General features: G+C 44.3%; 1 protein-coding gene across 1 annotated transcript in view; it reads left to right on the forward strand.

Annotated features, from left to right (window-relative positions):
- Positions 1–364: 364 nt before the first annotated feature.
- The window catches only part of LOC126175546 (breast cancer anti-estrogen resistance protein 1), a 519,279-nt gene continuing 499,357 nt past the window's right edge, over positions 365–20,286 (forward strand). The window contains exon 1 of the mRNA XM_049922390.1: positions 365–547. Coding sequence (XP_049778347.1) covers positions 509–547 — 39 coding nt within the window. The 5' untranslated portion in view covers positions 365–508. The remainder of the gene's footprint in view (positions 548–20,286) is intronic.

Here is a 20,286-nt window from a genome sequence, read left to right on the forward strand (position 1 = left end):
GCCTGTGTCCCTTACAGCATTATCTGCTCTGTTATTCTTCCCGTGTGACAGAAATATTCTTTCTTGGCGCCTTTTGTTATCTCAAACATTCCTTTCTGCCTACATTTAACCCGCGAAAGAACCTGAGAGCTGGTGCGGAAGGAGCTATACGCTCCTTAAGTGGCGTCCTGCAGGAAGGACATTTATACGGTTCAAATTGATCTAAAGTAGCGCAACCCCTATAAAAACGGTCGGGGCGCGCCCGATGTTTCCCGACGGACTGTACGCGCGCGGCGGATGTTTCCCGCTCGGCGAGTATCGACGCGGCCGGGGCGGCGCTGTCGGCGGCGGCGCGCCGAGCCCTGCTGTCAGTGTGTGCGGCGTCGGCGCGCGGCGTGGTTGTGCAGTGTCTACCACTCCACACGTTGTCCGCGAAGCGTGTGTGCGTGAGTGGGATGGTGGCGTGCTGAACTGAGCAGGGCGGCCCAGCTGCACTGACCGGACGGCGGCTGCTGCGCTACAGCCAGACATGATGCCGCAGCCCGAGGCGGCGGTGCTCGCCACGCAGGTACGCAGCCGGAGGCCCGCGGATCGACGCCGCAGCTGCGCTATCGATTATCGCCATGCGCCGCGCGCTCCCTGTGCCGACAATGTGCAGTGTCGCGCAGGCAAAGACCGACTTCCGGAAGTCAAGGAGATGTGCCGCATGCGCTATCCGCGCATCCTAGCTAGCAGACATTCTCCCTAAGGAGAAGGAACTCATACGAGATGACTTATTATCAGTAGTAGTAGTAGCAGCAGCAGCAGCTTCGTTCATTCTTGTATTACTTTTACAAGAATACCAGACACGTCATGGTATTACAATTAAAGAACAAATACTTCTTGTATACAGGTGTCTGCCTCCATAGGTGCAGTCAGCGCGTCTGACTGCCATGTTTAGGAACCGGGTTCTATTCCCGATACGGCCAGGGCGTATTCCTCGGTGGGAGGACTGAATCAGGGTGCACTCAGCGTCGTGATGCCAACTGAGGAGCTACGCGAATGAGAAGCAGCGCCTCCAAGGCCTGGAAAGTTGACAACGGCCGGGAGCCTGCATCCAAATGACGCTGCAAGGGAGGTGACAGCCGGCCGTGTGGCCGTGCGGTTCTAGGCGCTTCAGTCTGGAGCCGCGTGACCGCTACGGTCGCAGGTTCGAATCCTGCCTCGGGCATGGATGTGTGTGGTGTCCTTAGGTTAGTTAGGTTTAAGTAGTTCTAAGTTCTAGGGGACTGATGACCACAGATGTTAAGTCCCATAGTGCTCAGAGCCATTTGAGCCAGGGAGGTGACAACGGCGGCCACTGGTCGTCGCTTTGCACTGTGGGCCTGATCGCGAAGTGGTTCTAGAATGCTGTTTATCGTAAAATCCTTTTCTATTTCTGTGATCCAATTTTCGGTTTATTTCTTTTTACAAAAGTAGACCTAGTGGGATGTTTGTACCATTCACCGCTACTACTACTGCTAGTGTTGTCGGTTTTGCTAGGATATTGGACATATCGTGCCATTACAGACTAACAGTATAAGACATACTTAACGTACGTAGGTACCTACACACTTACAGGTCTAATGGTTCAAATGGCTCTGAGCACTATGGGACATCTGAGGTTGTCAGTCCCCTAGAACTTAGAACTACTTAAACCTAGCTAACCTAGGGACATCACACACATCCATGCCCGAGGCAGGATTTGAACCTGCGACCGTAGCAGTAGCGCGGTTCCGGACTGAAGCGCCTAGAACTCGTCCACCGCGGTCGGCTCTCATAGGTCTAATTTGGCAAGAATGGTGACCTTACAGTGGGAAGCATCACGGCGTTTGCTTGAAGTTATTTAGAGAATATGCGTAGTTCTATAGGAAAGCTGGCTAGGTCGCATAAAAACTCATACAGCAGGTGGAGAATGTCTTTGCTAGTCACACAGTATACATGAGACGTTCAGGAATTATGCAAATTTTAAGAAATCCAAGTACAAAGGTAGCACGAGGCCAAGAGCATTACCACTAGTGCACGTAACATGAGATGAGAGACAAGTGAGTCCATGGGATATCTTAAATCAGGATAGCCTGGGGGAGATCAGAATCACCATCCTACCGAATATAACACCAGCCTGTTAACTTCGTTCAGTGTGTATTGCCGATTCGTGCTTTTGTTCTTGCGAAGGGGTTACATCATGATGTGCTACTGCTACATAGTTCATTTGTTTCTCAACACCAGTCACTGCACACAAAGCACATAATGTCAGCTGATACAAAGACCACGACAGTGATCTTTTATTTCCATATTGGTTGCGCGACTTTCCATTTGTTTGCCTGAAAAACTGATTCAGTGTCCCTCCATAATGACCTCAAAATGCGGATAATCTGTATAACGTAGAATTTTTTTGTAAGATTTTCAAGAAAAAAAGATTGTTATTACATATTTTTCTAAACTCCCTACCTTGTTTTTCTAACTTTTCCGTCACTTTATATATTACTCAACAATTTAGTTGGAAACTAGCTTTCAAAATTAATTTGTTTTAGTGCTCTTTAATCTGCTTAAGCAATTAATTGTATAATTTTAATTCCTGGTGGAAGATATCGAGTATTATATTGCTACACTGCAAAATACTCTGTCTCACATGGTAAAGTGTGTGACAGACAGTGATATTTGTTGTTTATGTGTTAATATCCTTCCATTCATTGGTGGAGCGTGGGAAGAAATTATTCGCTCTCTGCAAGAGTGAATAGTAGCAGACGCAAAACATCCGAAGCTTCCACAGCTGTAATGTTCCAATTTGGTTTATGTTTATACATCAAACTTTTTTTCTCGAGTGTGCTTGCCTGTTTGATGTTCCGTATTTCCTTTGCACTGTCGCAGGAATCAAGATTAGCGTGAAACCATTCGCACGATTTTTGTTGTATACGTTGTATACCCTCTGTTAACCTAGCTTATCATTGAATTACGGTTTTAATTCGCTGTGACTTTTCCCGATCCCCACAGCCATTCCCCTATTTGTAACTACAGCGTCGTACACAGCATGTTCGTTCAGCGCCGACGCTTTACTTCGCGTGTCTCCCTTAATAATATCGCTGTGAAAAGATCCCACTAATCATTGCTGCTGTCATCGCCGCCGTTCGGTTACGAGTTATTCCCTTCCGACCCACTTTCACCAGTTCTTTCCATGGCTGCTGCTTCTGCTAACAGAGCGTTGGTGACTTGAGCGTGCAACAGCGCTTCGCGTCCGATGTTTTCAGACCACGGCGAGCCCGACTCTCATTGTGTTTCTCAATTGAAACTGGTCTATTTGCACTGCATGCTTCTGCAGACACCGACCATGCTACGTTACTCTAGTGACGGAGAATGACATTCGTCAAAGAACTGTGCTAGAATTCACTCGTAAAATTACAACAGGGCTTAGAATACGTGTTATGACAAAGACCTACGCGTACCACATTGTAAGCGGCCCCTACTTCATCGCTTTTATATTTGTCTGGTACTTCCTGTTATCTGGCTGGTTAGAAAAATTAGACATCGGACGTTAATAAGTAGCCAGGTTTAAATGGTGAACTGACTCCCAAGGTATATGGGTGAATAATTAAAGTTCTAACTGTGAGCCTAGGCCGCACGTCTTATATATTCTCCCACACTGTTCTATGATCCTGTCTCTTCGAAAATATTTTTATTAGTAATGAAGAGATTGTAATATGTGAACTCGTTTGCACGACATACGCAATTTTATTCCACTTTAAATTCATGTACCACGTCCCTACTGGTTCTGACTGCACTCACTCTTCAATTGTCTCATTTATCACGAGCCTGTATTTTTTACTGTACGATCGCCCTTTCATTGCGTAACAATTCCCTTGATACGTAATTCTAATCTGAGCTTCAAAATCTCACATTCCTCACACACATATGCGTTCTACTTGCTCTTTAACTCTGATGCGACTGTCAGTATAATCCTTCCACAAAACTTATTCACTTTTTTTACGCACTTTGCTCGGAGCGCGAGCTCCATGGACCCACCCTGTACGCTTGCTCACGTTCGACTGACTCACGCCTTTGCGCCAAAAGATCTCCGGGGCATTCTAGAACGATGCGGCATCCCCGTCAGCGATGCCGCTGCGCTGTAGCGAACGAGCGTAAGGGTAGATTCGATCATTCAAGTAAAGAATCGATATCTGTACTCTTACAATCTCAAGCACAGCCACAGTTATGGTTGTAACATATACGTTAGTAGTTGTTACCTGGCGTCGTCTAGGCACATTTCAACTACTTGTACAATGTTTTGTGATGACTCTACGTCACATGCATTTCCAGATTCTTTTCCAGCAATTCGACGAAAGTGAATTTAATCATCGTTAGAACTGTTATTAATCAGCGTATTGATCCTGGAAACTACGAATACAACTTTCATGTCGATAGTTTTCTGTTGTCTACAGGTTACACCATTCCCATCACCATTTCGCTCCTAACGTACTATGTATGCTTTTCCCCCCACAGTATTTTTTTCTAGATAGTAAGTCATATACAATACGTATCAAGTTTTGTTGAAAACGTGTGATAAACAGCTGTACACACGTTCCCCTTCTCGCTCTTCGAGTGCTCCGGGAGTCTAATACCCACAATTTTTTCCCCTTTATGAAGTCGTAGAAGCACAATCGTTTAGTTGAAATTGCTCCACAAATGTCAGTGTTCCAATCACTACCCCCGCCTCCATCCCTGCGTATCCTTTAGATCTCTAATTCATGCAGTTTCTTTTTCCTTCGAAATATTAAGTCATCTTTGTTCTATGTTTTCGCAGAAATTTCTCAAGGCATTCCTGAGTTACGCTCACTTTATCGTGTTACCCCTACAGTATTATTTTACAAATAGCAGTTCATGTGTGAACCAGTTTTTGTTGAGATTGCCAGAGGAGTTTCAGAGTTGGGCGTGGGCATAGGTTATTGGAGGTAATGTGGCCGTGCGTTCTCCTCCAACATTTCGCGTGGAGTGGAAGGCACGGTGTTGTTTGGCACCTACACATAGTACTGTCAGACGAGAAAGGTAAGTTCCAGAAATAAAATTCTGCGACTGACAAAAGTTTGGTTGAAATTGCTCCACATATGTTAGTGTTCCTACCCCCATCTCCATCCCCACCCCTAGATGTTCTTTGGATATCTAATTCATGCCTTTTTTTTCCTTCGAGATAGTAAGTCATTTTTGTTCCAATTTTTTTTTTTTTTTTTTTTTTGCAGAAACTCTTCCAGTGCAGCTGGAAATTAGCATAGGGAGGAAATGTGTAACATCACATTATATTTACGCTATTCTGGACGGTTATGAGACGAAAGGAATGCGGAGAATAAAACAGTAACTGGAAAATAGCCTATTCTTCTTAAAAAAAAAAAAAAAACTGCAAGAGGCTCCCAAGACGGTTCTTTCTACTCGACGAGTGGATCCCCATCAATAGTATCTTTGGCGTTAACCCATGATATGAAAATTTTAAGATCCAGTACATTCAGAAAATGTTTGTCAAGTCTGCCGATCAGGGACTGAGTACGTCATTTTTATCAACTTTGTGGTCAGAGTCTGATGACAGAAACGTGTTGTACCTCCGGAATTCTATCAGACTATCTGCTACCAACGACATTTTTGAGTTTAGGTTTGTTGTAGGCTCAAAAAAGACACAACTATGTGAGAAAAAAAAGTTTTGGGATCTTTTAAGATTACATCCGTACAAAATGTGGTTGAGAAAGTTCTCACGTTTCAGCAACAAATGTCAATCAATAAGACACCTGCGAATTAGTTATTTACATATCCATGTGTCATGTTCGTGCTGCTACTCCACTAAGATGTGCAACGTATCAACTCATTAAATAAGTCTCGATAATTGAGGTCATTCGTATTTCTAGTGTCACATCTACGAGCACTACTGAAGCTTTTGTATTGTGACATGTTGCTAGCGAAAAACTGTTAGTAAACAGTTGTCTGCAGGAGGGCGTAGGACATATACCATATGTCATCTTTGTTGCACGTTCTGTGCAATGAATACTTTGTGTAAATGGGTCTATCATAGACGATTAATGAATGGAAGTGACCAAAGTAAACCAACTTTGTGATATTTTATCGCCGAAATCAGCTTTAACAGGCGCATCGAAAGTAACAGATTTAAACGCGCCGTAGGATCTATGTTGCCTATCGTTTTCAAGTTATCATCAATGCAAACATTCAGAAGGTTTTAAAACTGTTTCGTACATGCCTGTATTGCTTTTCACCGGTGCTCTAATGTATGAAAGTTATTGTTTTCTAAGTTAATTTTCTGTCTGTTTAAAAATAGTTCATTCAGTAATTTTACTGGAAATATCGTCATTGTTCCTGTTGGTGCATTTTTGGCACTGTTCTTTACGACATTACACCAGAGAGACTTTTTATCACTTCGTCAAGCTGAGGGTTATTTTTATTGACCGATTAGAGTAGTTGTGGATCTAATATTGAGCTCTGCGGGACGTTTGTGGTGAGTTATACTTAGTCGGAACATTATTTGTGATCTATAACAGTTGGAGTTGACTGCCGTGCACACAGCTTTCTGTTGGTAAAATAAGAACTGAATTAGTACTTAGGCCTAACTGCACATTCAGTAGACTGAAATTCCGTTCTCTAGAAGAGAATATTGCAGTTTGCCGAGTCATTACCACTAGATAGATCACAAGGAATTTTCATTCGTAGTACTCCGTACCTTCTCCATTATTTCAACACTCACAGTCAATTAGTGTACGATTACTGTGGTGTAGCCGCTGACGGTATGATGAACTTTAAGACGAATAAAATCGCAAATAGCGGAGCTACAGCGAACAAAAGAGGCCGAGATGCAAATGCTAGTTCCCGCCGAGGAAAGCGAAACTCGTTTCCTCGCGGTTCCTTTCTCCACGGCGCTGTTATGTAGGTTGCCGTGTCTGCTCACAGCGCGTTCTTTTGCCAGATAGCTTTCCAGTAATACCTTTTCCATGCGCTCTCTGAGAGGATGGACTTTTTTTCTACTCTGCGGTATTCACAACTCCGGAACAAACCGATCTCGTGACCTCTGAGCAGCATCGACCGCCGCCTTGGCAGCAAACGACAGGCCGTCCAATATGCCGAGTAATCGCAGATCCTTGTCAGGGGCCGAACACGCCGAAGCAGTCCCTTCGCGTGTCCGGCATTTTGCCATCTTCTTGATTCCCTTCTGTGTTTTACATTCACTGTTTTGTTAGAGGACGATGACACTAATTGTGTTTCCGCTCAAGCAAGTAGTATTCCTTGAAGTTAGTCTAACAATCTGCATGCGTATAGTGCAGACGTGAAAAACACTCTACCTGATCAAAAGTGCCAGGACGCCCCTATGTAGGCGATGTCGCTGACTTCGAACATAGACTAGTCATTCGTTGTGGCGCAAGTAATAAAACCATCAGGGACACTTCCAAAGATGCCCACATCGACTGTTGATGATGTGACGGTGAAGTAGGAGAAAGGAATAGCCCGGGCTAATTGAGACAGTACGGGATGACGGAAAACATACTCGAAGAATAAAATGGTAGAGCTGCACCGCAGATGAACCGAAAACATTTTTCGGATCGCCGTAGTCCACCACATATCATTTTCGTCCGACTACAGCCACGGCTGCGAGAGATTGGTACGTCCACAACTACGGGCGTTGACTGTCGTGCTCCACGGACGCGCCGCACTCTCGACTTTGAAGAGGGCGTCCATCGTCACGTCATGTCACGTCACTTAGAAGAGGAGCCGACGACGAGCACTCGAAACATTGGCCATGCCCTGGGCGTGCCCCACGCGAGCGTCTGTCGACTTCTGCGTCACCAGAAACTCCACCCTCACCGCCGACAGGACGTGCGTGCATTGACTCCGGCAGATTTTCCGCTACGTGTCAATTTCTGTACATGGTTTCTAAAATATTGTATCTACTTGTCCAAAATTTTCACGCCGCGTCCATTTTACGGATGAAACTTTCATCAGGGAGTCTGTTTTGAACTGTCGAAACAGACGCATTTGGGATGACGGAATTCTTCATAGCGCACATTCATTTGGATTTCAGCAGCGATTCATAGTCAGTATACAGGCTGGTGTCATTGGTGGCCATCTTATAGGGCAGTATGTTCTTCTGTACCGCCTGACGGATCCCTATTGCTTGACATTCGTGCCTCGTCGACAACGAAATCGTTAGAGACAGGTTCTTGCAAGAAGCAGTGTTGGATGATTAGCCAATGTCACTTGGTCAGAAAATGTTGTTCCAACATGATGGCGCACCCGCGTAATGCTTGTGACGTTCACAGACCTCTTATTCGAACGTAGGGGGTCTACAACGAAAAGCGGGTAGGTTGAGGAGGGCCAACTACTTGACCATCACGGTCGCCAGAATTAAATTTTTCCAGTTTTTTCTTATGGGTCCATATGAAGTCTGGACGCTGATGACCTCACCGTTTAGAGCCCTAAAAGACCAACCACACCACAGTGCATATGAAGAGGCTTATGCGAGTATATGAGCTCAGTGAGTACCGTGAAGCGGGAGATTTGGAAGTATGAAGGCTTTCACGAGCGTATGACATTGCCGCTGGTAAATCTTTCGGAGACTAAGGTCGTTGTCCACGAAACTCTTCTGTTCCTAATGTATCGTCCAGAACTGCGATGGACATCTTCAGAGGGGTTACTCGTCCGTTGAGTCTTACGGACTCATGACTTAACGGAGGAGCAACGCCTCTGAGGATGTCGAACGCAGTTCTGTACGAAACTTTAGGAACAGAGGAGTTTCGTAGACCACGACATTGTACCCCGAAACGTTTACCGGCAATGATTTGAAAGTCATTAGATCTTAAAAATTATTTTAGATCCAAACGGTTCATTTTCGATCATGGGTTCCTCATCAAAACTTAATCTATTAAATACCTTCTACAACCCCGAAGCTTGTAATAGGAACGGTGAAACATACTGCAAAGTGTGTCCTCGGAGTCTTTCACGGTAGCATGCTTCAATAAAATCTCTGTTTAAAAGCCGCGTCACTTCGAGTAAAATACTCAAGCTTTCGACAGCTGTCTCCGCCATCATCATCAGGAGTTAAAACCACTAAATGCCGGGGCTGGCTCGGTGTTCTGCTTATATAGATGCAATGGCAGCTTCTGGAACCTTCCAGAGAGGGTCGGATTGACGCGTGCGCGGTAGGCAAGATGGGTTGCTCCTAGCAGCTCCGTCCATCCGCTCGACGGAATGACATCAAATGGCGCACAAGAAAGAGGTTGTGAACCCGTTAGCACAAAGGATCACTATTATATCTGACGACGACCATTTAGATCGTAAATTTCAGCATTTGAATGGCGTATTCAGAGAAAACGGTTACAGGAAGGGAGAAATTGCAAAAGCTTCGAAATGCCACGGGCGAAAGACGCCTCGTGAATTGGCGGAAGAGGCCAAGCCATCTGCATTCCTCCCATATTTCTGAGCAGCTATTAGCAACACAGGACGCGTACTGAAGGGATATATGGACTGATACCAGTGTTCCGGCCCGCCTACAAGATGAGAGATATGTGACGTCTCGTTAAAGACAACGTAGGTCTTCGAGTGCCTGTCGTGTATGCTCATCCCTGTGAATATGGTCAAAATATTCGCACTGTTGCTGAGAGTTGTGTAGAGTATTCACGGCGTATTAAACAAGGGGACTTCAGAAGTCGTCCGTCACTGAACGTTGCGTAGAAAACGGGCATAAAATACAATTTGCAAAGACGAGAGTTTTGGCTCAAACACCATCATTTTGGGATTCACAAAAGAATCTGCCGAAATTAGAATAATCAGCAACAGTTTTAGCAGAGACCAGGGGTAAGCGCTTAGTAAGGCTTGGGGGGCGGGCTTTAGACATTGATTGAAAGCAAAGACGTGGGCTTGACGCTTCTCCAAAGGCGCCGGCCGCTCGCGCCACCTGTCGCTCGGCCAGCAACGGGATGAAGCTGCTGGGAGCTGCCCATGTTGCATTTCACGCATGCGTCACTCCGGTCCTCTCGGGAAGGTTCCAGACGCTGCCATTGCATCTGTACAAGCAGAACACCGTTCAGTCCCCGGCAGTCAGTGGCTTTAACTCCTGATAAAGATGGAGGAAAGCTCGAGCATTTTATTCGAAATGACGCGGCTTGTAAACCGAGAAGGTTTTGTTGAACCCTGTAAACTAATATTAAAATTTTATGACTAATTTCCTAAGCGGAACATCGTTCAGAAAACGCTTCTTACAGCTTTATTTAGTGTGTTTAGAATACTAAATAAACGTTCCAGAACCTTGCAGATCCCTTACGTGCTTCTCTCGCCTGTGCATCTCACTCGTATAGTACTGTTGTAACGAAAACTAAAATCCATGGCGGAATATTTCTGTAGGGCTGCACCGTTCGCGCTGTTTATGAGCCGCGACTGACTTATCCTTGACACAGACACCGTCTTACAAAACAGCGGGGCCCAGGGTACAGCATCTGGGCGCTGCACTAACGGCGCGGCGTGGCGTGTCTTGCCCTATGTCGACACCGGATTTATGTCGTGTCAGGGCTTCTACGCGTTGCTGCTAGCCGCGAACACTGGTTTACACGGGGCAGCCTTGACACAAACGTGTAAGCTATGATGGTGACGTTTGATTCCAAAACTTTGTCCCCTTGTGTGTGTGTGTGTGTGTGTGTGTGTGTGTGTGTGTGTGTGTTTGTGTGTGTCTGTGTGGACTCTAGCGTCTAGCTGCACGTGGTCTAGCAAATAGTGTTGTGGCGGTTCTCTTATTTAAATGGCCTGAAAGACTGGATTTATTTCTTGGATTCATTAACAGGCGTCCTTTAGACCCGGAACCCACTTTCTCAATAAACTGTCTTATATTAGTTTATTTTAGTTGCTGTCAAACGTAATCCTTGGAAATACTACTCACGTTCTTCGTAAAAACATTATTTTGCTGCAGTTCAAATTAATTATTTTATTTTATAACTTTTTTACTCATACGCGTGTAATGTATGACAGGGGTCTTTTAGATCCCTTAGCAGACAATCTGTTTTTGCAGTAGTTTATTTATCGTTGATCTAAATAGTGTGTTCAAAAATGGCTCAAATGGCTCTGAGCACTATGGGACTTAGCATCTGAGGTCATCAGTCCCCTAGAACTTAGAACTACAGCATCTGAGGTCATCAGTCCCCTAGAACTTAGAACTACTTGACCTAACTAACCTAAGGACATCACACTCATCCATGCCCGAGGCAAGATTCGAACCAGCAACCGTAGCGGTCGCGCGGTTCCAGACTGAAGCGCCTAGAACCGCTCGGCCACTGCGACCGGCTAAATAGTGTGTTAAAGCAGCAAGTTGTTAATAATAATTATCAGTTCTGCACAACTATACTCTTTGTTGAGAGTTCAGAAGTACTGTAAAAGCTGCAACCGAGTATTCTTTTGAAGGTTTCTCAATGCAACGATGCTGTCAGATCAGCATAAGTTCAGTTTCACAAACAGAATGATTATTTGAGACACATTTTCACTATATTACAACTTGGAACCATACTTCCTGTAAAAGACAAAAGTACGTCATCTAAAGTGACCACAATTGAACGAAATTTTGAACCAACTATTATTGTATGGCTTGAGGATGAAACTTCCTCTAATCAGGAAGCAGAGATTTACATCCTGATGATCCCCAGGATAATTAACCCTCTTGTTCTTGCGTCCCAAGTGAAGCAAGCAGTGAAGAATTAGATGATGCAGACAACAGAATTGCTGACTTCTCTATGGGTAAAGATGGAACTCAATAAAGAAAATTACGGCTACCAATGAACAGTATACAAGGTACACAATGTCATGAAGATTGCTCCTGGTCCAGTAAGAGATAGTGTAACAAAACGAAACAAAACGAAAATTCCACAAGAAATAAAACCTCCCACATACAGAGAAGTTTTGTCAACATCATTTAGGTTTGAAAAACAAATTGACAATCGGACTTTTTGTGGCCAAAAAGAACAAAAGTGTGATATTACTAAGTTCTTTGCATCACAGCACCATTGTAGATGAAGGACGTAAAAATAAGTGAGAAGAAGTTTTATTCTATACGGTATGCAAATCATGAGCTGACTCGTTTCCAGAAGTCAAGTAAATGCACGTCAATCAGACAATCAATCACTTGTTATTTTGCCATTTTGCCCTGGTTCTGGTTCGATCTTTACTACTGTGCCATGTCCAGTTTCTGCATCGCTCTCTTGTTCGATTGTAGGAAACCAAACGAAGAATACGTTTTCTAGGCGCTACAGTCTGGAACCGAGCGACCGCTACGGTCGTAGGTTCGAATCCTGTCTCGGGCATGGATGTGCGTGATGTCCTTAGGTTATTTAGGTTTAATTAGTTCTAAGTTCTAGGCGACTGATGACCTCAGAAGTTAAGTCGCATAGTGCTCAGAGCCATTTGAACCATTTTTTTTTTTTTTTTTTTTTTTTTTTTTTTTAAGAATACGTTTGCCGACACAGTGTCTGGCGACGAGGTTCAGTTTGCGCATGCAACGGCCTTACTGGCTAACTTCAATGTTAATTAACTCAGAAACGGCGCAACTTATCGAATTCTTTTCTTAATAATTATTTCTCAACACAACCTACTATGCAACATCCTTACAAACTTTTCAGATTGTTTCTCACCACCCAGAATAATGATTTTCCCCGTTGGTGCTTCTGATGCAAGGAAATATTACTATTATTAAGCATCAGATTGAGAAGAGAAAGCAACTTAATACTTGCGTGGCTCCCCTTCCCGTTTAGAAAGTGCCGCGTACCATTGTGGAACAGCGAGGCTTCGTGCGAGCGATGTACGATTTGAGAAGTGAAGTTTGCTAAGTAATTGCCAGACGTCACTCGCACTGAAAATGTACCTAAGGGCCAGTTTACAACAGTTTGAAAAATATTACAAGGGGGTGGGGGGTGGGGGAATAAAAGTAGTATGTTCATTACTCAAATCAGTGTTTTATGTGACGAGATGTGGCGGTGAGAAAACACAACATCTCATGCTTGAAATGCTATTCTCGTAAACTACTGAAATGTGTATAGGTGGGTAATTTATTATCTGGAAAGGCTCTAGCCACAACTATAGTCGTGTTTCAAACTCAACACTTTGTCTAAGGAAAATATAATTGACTGACACACTCGTGGTACAAGTTGAAATGATGAAAAGCACACCAAAGAGAGTGATCAACAGGTAAAAGAAACCACCTACAACATTCTGACGTTTTGTACCCTAAATGGAAAACCTTAGCAATATCTGTGCCTGCCGAAACTCGTAGCATTAAATAAATAAAACAAATAACCATAACTGGTTGCAGTCCAAATACGCAGTGTTTATACTTTGAGTATCGTTTATATAAATGTGTAACTAGTATGTGTGCGCAGGCTCCAGCGCTCTCTTTTTCCAGAAGCGAATCGTGTGCTTCCACACACGCAAATTTTTCTCGCTGTTTCCGACGTATAACGCAAAGAAAATATTTCACGCAAGGTACATATTTCTATACGCCCATGAGTTCATCTTGTTTTCTTCGTGTTTTCCAGTACACGCCGTCGCCTGCAGCAATGTCATGCATTTATTTCGTGCTCCAGAGGAAAAAGAGGGTTAATTATAGAGCGTCAGCCCTGGTGAGTTACAAGACAGCACGTCTGTAGCGAGTTTCCACAAAGAGTAGCAGCCTCGCTTGCGCGTGTTGCTCTCATTTTTCTCTTTTTTCTTTTATCGAGTCCAGTTTCCAGTGGTGTGGCATGGCGTTTTAAGTCCTTTCTCTAAACGAGCGGTAGTAATTAGGTGTACAGATCAGGGAGGCCTCGTCCGATGCTTTTAAAACACAGACAGAGCCGTTGTTGCTTCGGTGAGCTTTGGACCCGAGAGGTAGCGAGGAAAGCGCCCGTCACTGCCGTTAAAGAAGTGGCCTCGGAGGCGATTCCGGGGGATCCCCCCCCCCCGCCCCCTCCCCCTTTCCCCCTCCGGGCACACAGGCGCTCACCACTTGTTTCATCCTCTTCAGCCATTTACATTATCGTTTAGTCCCATTTACAAATATCACTAACTCTGCTTTACAAAAAATGAAGTACTTCTGAAAATTTAAGTCTGAATAGCCACACAGAAGTTACGTATAAAAAGCTGAATACACACACACACACACACACACACACACATATAATCATCGGCTGTTTCACTTCAATGAAATTTGCTTCCCGGCACGCCATCTTGTATTTTTTGGATTTCTCGCCTGTTACGGTTTTTCTAATATAGTGACACTGTTACGGATCAATCAAAACTTGGAGTCTTTCTTGGTATCCTTCATCAGTTCAAAAAATGTTCAAATGCGTGTGAAATCTTATGGGACTTAACTGCTAAGGTCATCAGTCCCTAAGCTTACACATTACTTAACATAAATTATTCTAAGGACAAACACACACACCCATGCCCGAGGGAGGAGTCGAACCTCCACCGGGACCGGCCGCACAGTCCATGACTCCAGCGCCTGAGACCGCTTGGAAAATCCCGCGCGGCTTTCATCAGTTATTATTTTAGAATTCCCATGTTTAGTGTAGAAGTAATAATCATCGAAGTTGACGTAGTGGTTTCGTGTTCTATAATCCATGTTACCGCATTGTTTTTACTGCGTAACTATCAGAGCTTCTCAGGATCAATAAGTTCCTTCACTTCGATATAGCTCGGATTTGTTCGGTCTATGACTGTTAGTTTGCGACGCAGATAAGCAGATATTGTCACTGCGTCTATGCGCGCAAACCTCTGGCTGAGGGTAGCCACCTGCCTACAAATCTCATATTCCGATGTGAGGCTGAGATGAATTTTGATCAGTTTCTCGTTTGTCGAGATTTCATCATTTACAATAAGATACCACTGTGATCTTACGAATTTAGACTGGAGTTGTGTACGTTTATCAGATGATATTCCACTTCTGTTGGACACGATTCCTGTTATTTAATTCGGTCAAGAATTCGCATAGTTTAGAGTTGGTTTCAGGGAGACCCGCCAAGTTAGCCGAGAGCGCTAATGCGCTGCTTCCTGGACTCGGGTAGGCGCGCCAGCCCCAGATCGAATCCGCCCGGTGGATTAACGACGTGTGCCGGTGTGTTGGCCAGCCTGGAAGTGGTTTTAGGCGGTTTTCCACATCCCACTAGGTGAATACCGGGCTGGTGCCCACAGCCCTCCTCAGTTATACGACACGCAGACATTTGTAACACTCGCGCACTATTTCATGGTTTACACTAGACGCAGACAGCTGGGGTACACTGATTCCGTCCCGGAGGGAGGGGGGGGATATGGGGTGGTGGCAGGAAGGGCATCTGGCCACCCCTTTAAATTAACCTTGCCAAATCCGTTGTAACCACGCCGATCCTGCGAACATTGCGGGACGAAGGCGCAAGTGAAAGAAGAAAGAAGGAGAGTTGGTTTCAGGGAGTTGCTGACCCTGTGCACGTAACTGTACTCGAGGTAGAACAGCCAGATGCGACGATAAGCTTAAGGCATCGGTGCTATACTTACATGGGACTCCATACTGTCTAGCCTCCATATAGCTTTTAGTGTATGATGACAATTATGCTCCACTTCACAAAAGCAGCAGAAGTAACGGACGAAAACACTGACATAATTACTCCACTCTTGGTCGCTTGTGAGCGTACGGAAAAAACATATCCATACAAGCGACCAGCTATGGGGTACTTACGTCATTGTTTTCGTTTGTTGCTCCTGCTGATTTTGTAAAGTGGGGGCGTGATACACCATAGTTCCCACGACTTATGACTTGATTTACACTGTACGACAGCACAAACTGGTATAACGCCGAAATTGCAATAGCACATAATTAAACATACACAACCATAAGATGAATTAACATCTTTCAAACAGTTTACACATTGTGGAAAAGTTCCTCAATAAGATAATATGCCATTTAGTTCTACAGTGTTCCGTTACTGGTTGATTCAGTGTTCTAGACTCTGTTCGCAACATGGATGCTTAGCCGTTGAATTTTAAGAAATCGCTCCAGGCGGATGCCAAGTTGTTTCTTTACATAGTCCTAACCACTCCGACACATCCGTTCAAACACGAGGTAGTCTTCTATCAACAACGGTGTCACAGTAGATCAGATGAGTAACTATTGGCTCGGCTTCACACTCGGAAAACCTGCAGCGTATAATACCTGGCGACTAAAATGAGTGGAGCAAAAGGGAAGTATTCCTGTGGCTACGATAATGACTTTATTTCAGAAATAAACATGTACGCTGAAGAGATAGCTCTCACAGTTCTTACTAGACCTGTTGATAAATAACGATACATCGATTTTTTTCCAAAAATATCGTTATATGTCGGCGATGACTTTTTCACCGATATATTGATATCGAAATCTCATTATCGAGAGCCGATATTTTTATTTTATATTTCTTCCCAATTTACGATAAATATGTGGAAGTGTTCTTTTGAAATTGTAAAAAAACACAATTTTACTTTCACTGTGTCAAGGAGTCTTACTACTTTTTGAGCTTTCATCACGTCCAGTCTTTCTTTTTGAGTAAGCGAAACAAGTATAGATGGCACAAAGAAGAAGTCCGATTGCACTGGGGAGGTGGCGGTGAGAATGGAAGAACAGGATTTCCGAAGAAACAGCACACCAGTTGCATTAAAATACAATTTTTAACACAATTAGTGTGCTATTTCTTCACATTGGCAGTTTTATAAAACAGTTGCTGAAAATGATGAATAAAAATATAACTGACAAGACTGCTTTTTGCAATGGGCAGAGACGTGTGAGGGGAAATGCCGACGTAATCGGCGCTCGGCGCTACCAACAGATACTGCAACCTTTAACTTCACCACGCAGTTTTGACACTACAACTGATAGATTGCCGGCATTTGCACAAATGAAAAAAAAAACAGAAGTCGACATGAAATGTTCCGGAAAAATCTGATATGTGACGAAACCAAACGACGGACCAATCGGATACCATTTATTGTGGCACTTACAATGTAGTTACCTTTTTTAGCAAAGTGGTTCTCGCCTTGCGTGAACGCGCATCGCTTTCCTTTCAATTCCTATTCTAAGGGAGATAAGTTGGCTGCTACCTTGTTGATGTAAAGAGTATCTAATAATAAATCAGTACTTAAATATGCATCTCTAAAATGCATGTGCAGACGATATTTTTATAGACCGGTACCTCGACACTTTTCCGTCGATATAATGATAGTTTTTCGATAAATTTTTCATTACTTATAGGCCCTGTAATGATACTTTTATTAATATCGATGTATGGAATTCGCGATATTTTTAAAAATTTTCAACAGTCCTAGCTAGCTCTTACGGGCATTCACAGATGCTGGAATTGGGCTCCACCTGTGTAACATCAGACGTCTATCTGGGACTGCTTTCCTGCCAGACTCGTTTCAGCTTAGCCCGATCAGTTGAATTAACCGCACCGACTATCAGGCCTCAGCTATTGTTAAGTCCCGTGGAAATGAGGCGATGTAAATCATGTCCTTCGCCGCGCTGGATTGGCCGAGCGGTCTCAGGCACTGCAGTCGTGGACTGTGCGGCTGGTCCCGGCGGAGGTTCGAGTCCTCCTTCGGGTATGGGTGTATGTGTTTGTCCTTAGGATAATTTAGGTTAAGTAGAGTGTAAGCTTAGGGATTGATGACCTTAGCAGTTAAGTCCCATAAGATTTCACACACATTTGAACACTTAAATCATGTCCTTCACTAATCCCCCAAAGAAAAAATCCATTAGCTTAAGGTCAGGCGACCTGGGAGAGCCACAGCATGAAAGGTGCATCATTCGACGCAGCATGACTAATCCAGTGCTGTGTGACTACGTATGAAGTTTGCCAATATTGCAGGGCTCTGTCTTGCAGCAAAATGAAGTCGGGAACGTCTTCTGTCAACTGAGGCAACGACCAGAGAGAGCATATCAGTATAATGTAAGCCTGTAAGAATTTATCTGCTATAGGAAGCATCAAGGACTCTGCTGTTGGTTCTGGCGCAGAAAACATTAAGTTTCGGAGAATCACGTTCATGTTCCAGAAGAGTGCGCGGGTTTTCTGTAGCCCATATTCTCAAATATGCATGTTCTCTTTGCCACTTAAGTGAAATATAGCTTCCTCAGAGAACACAAATCTCTCAGCGAAACCATCAACCTCCATCCGTGCTTGAAATTAATGCATAATTGTCTCCATTTGGGTTTATCGATTGGTATTAGCGCCTGTAACATTTGAATTATGTAAGCCATAAACTGCAGATGCTTGCGCAATGCCGTTCACTGCTCTGCTGGCACGACACATGTGCTTTCTGGGGCTTGTTTCGTTGGTCCTATGAATGTTCTCCACCACTTCATTCTCGATGGATGCCCGTCCTGTGGTTTTCTTCTTGCATATGCATCTTGTGTCCTCGATTTGTTTTGCCCATCTAGCAATGTTGTGACGGTGTGGTGCCACTTTACCAAAGGTGGCCCTGAAATGTCTTTGAACAGTGATTATTGATGATGTTTTTACGTATTCTGTGACACAATATCCTTTTTCTATCGTGGATGCTACCATTTTTAATACTAACGCCAGCGATTAACAACGACCACTTTCCATTGTTTCATTTTTGCCAACCTAAACTGTGAGATCTGATGAAATGTACATTTTCCTGGAGACATTTGAGCCTCAATTTTGTCTTCGATAAGGGTAGAAGCTGAAGCAATGAGTTAAAATTTCTATCACAGCCGGGACTTGAACCCAGGTCTCCTGTTAACCAGACGCATGTGTAATCGCAACAATACCGTAGCACTGTGACTGCCACTGCTGCATGGACTAGGTAATCGCCGGCACGGTAACTCAGCGTGTTCGGTCAGAGGGTTAGCTGCCCTCTGTAATTAAAAAAAAAAAAAAAACTGAGTTAATGGATCCACGACGAACTGAAACGGGTGTCTTGCGACGTTCGCTCCGAACAGATAAAACGAACAAAAACGAACAAAATGAGATAAAAAAAATTCATAGTCGAGTCATCTCTAACACAAACATCAATTCACACTTTCAGCCCATTTTCCCCTTCTTAAATAGTCAATATTTCCGAGGCACTCATACACTGGAATAGCACCCTAACTTTGCATGGAGAGCCTCGGCAAAACTGACGATTTAAGAAGGGGAAAATGGGCTGAAGACGTGAACTGAAGTTTGTGTTAGGACGGGAGCACTGACTAAGGTAACCCGTGCAGGTGCTGCAGCCACAACGTTGCGGTTGTGTCCTAGTGAGCCCGTCTGCCTCCTAAGTAAATTCTGTTAGAGGGCTTAGCTACCCTCTGTAATAATAATAAAAACAAAAAAAATGAGTGAACGGATCAACGAACAATCTGAACGAGTGTTATCGGACGTCCGCCACGAACAAATTCAACAAACACTATAGAACAAAATGAGAAAAAAGAAAAAAAAGTAAGAGACCCGAGTTCAAGTCCCGGCCGTGGTGCAGATTTTAACTAATTGCGTCAGCTTTTATTCTTATCGAAGATAAACTGTGAGAGCTAACCTTTGAGTCTATGTTTGCATTTGAAAAGTAAAGCCATTACTGTCATTACATTCACTTTGAATCCCCCTGTACAACTACTGTCAGAGCGACTGCTGGTGAAAACCTTGTTTACAAGTTTGCTCGCCTCTAGCCTCTTCTCTCTCAGAAACTTCCTCGTCCTCGCTGGAGCCCTGGCGACGCTTGACCCTGCTAGTAGCTAGCGGCCGCCAGTTGGCAACTCGGCAGTGCGGGTCGGAAGTCGGGCGCATTGCTCGTTAGACGGGCAATTTATTCCGCCAGGCTGGCTGCGTGTAATGAGGCGCGTCTCCGTCTGGCCCTCCGCGGCAGCTCCCTGTCTGCTGCTCCACCTCATTAATATGCATTTACATCTACGTCTATGCTCTGTACACCACTGAGAAGTGCATACTGAAACGTTCTTCACATTGCACCACGTATCAGCTTTTCTATCCGTCGCATTCGCATATGATGCGCGCGAAGAATTTCTGCTTAAATGCCTGTATGCACGCAGTAGTTAATCTAGCCTTGTCTCAGCGTTCTCTACGGGACCTGTACGTAATGGCCGTTGTGTTTTTCTAGGTTACTCACTGGTTACGCGTTCTTGAAAGTTGGACCGACCGCGGTGGCCAAGCGGTTCTAGGCGCTTCAGTCTGGAACCGTGCGACTGCTACGGTCGCAGGTTCGAATCCTGTCTCGGGAATGGATGTGTGTGACGTCCTTAGGTTAGTTAGGTTTAAGTAGTTCTAAGGGACTGATGACGTC

The sequence above is a fragment of the Schistocerca cancellata genome, chromosome 3 (assembly GCF_023864275.1).
Source record: "Schistocerca cancellata isolate TAMUIC-IGC-003103 chromosome 3, iqSchCanc2.1, whole genome shotgun sequence".
NCBI classification, from domain to species: Eukaryota; Metazoa; Arthropoda; class Insecta; order Orthoptera; family Acrididae; genus Schistocerca; species Schistocerca cancellata.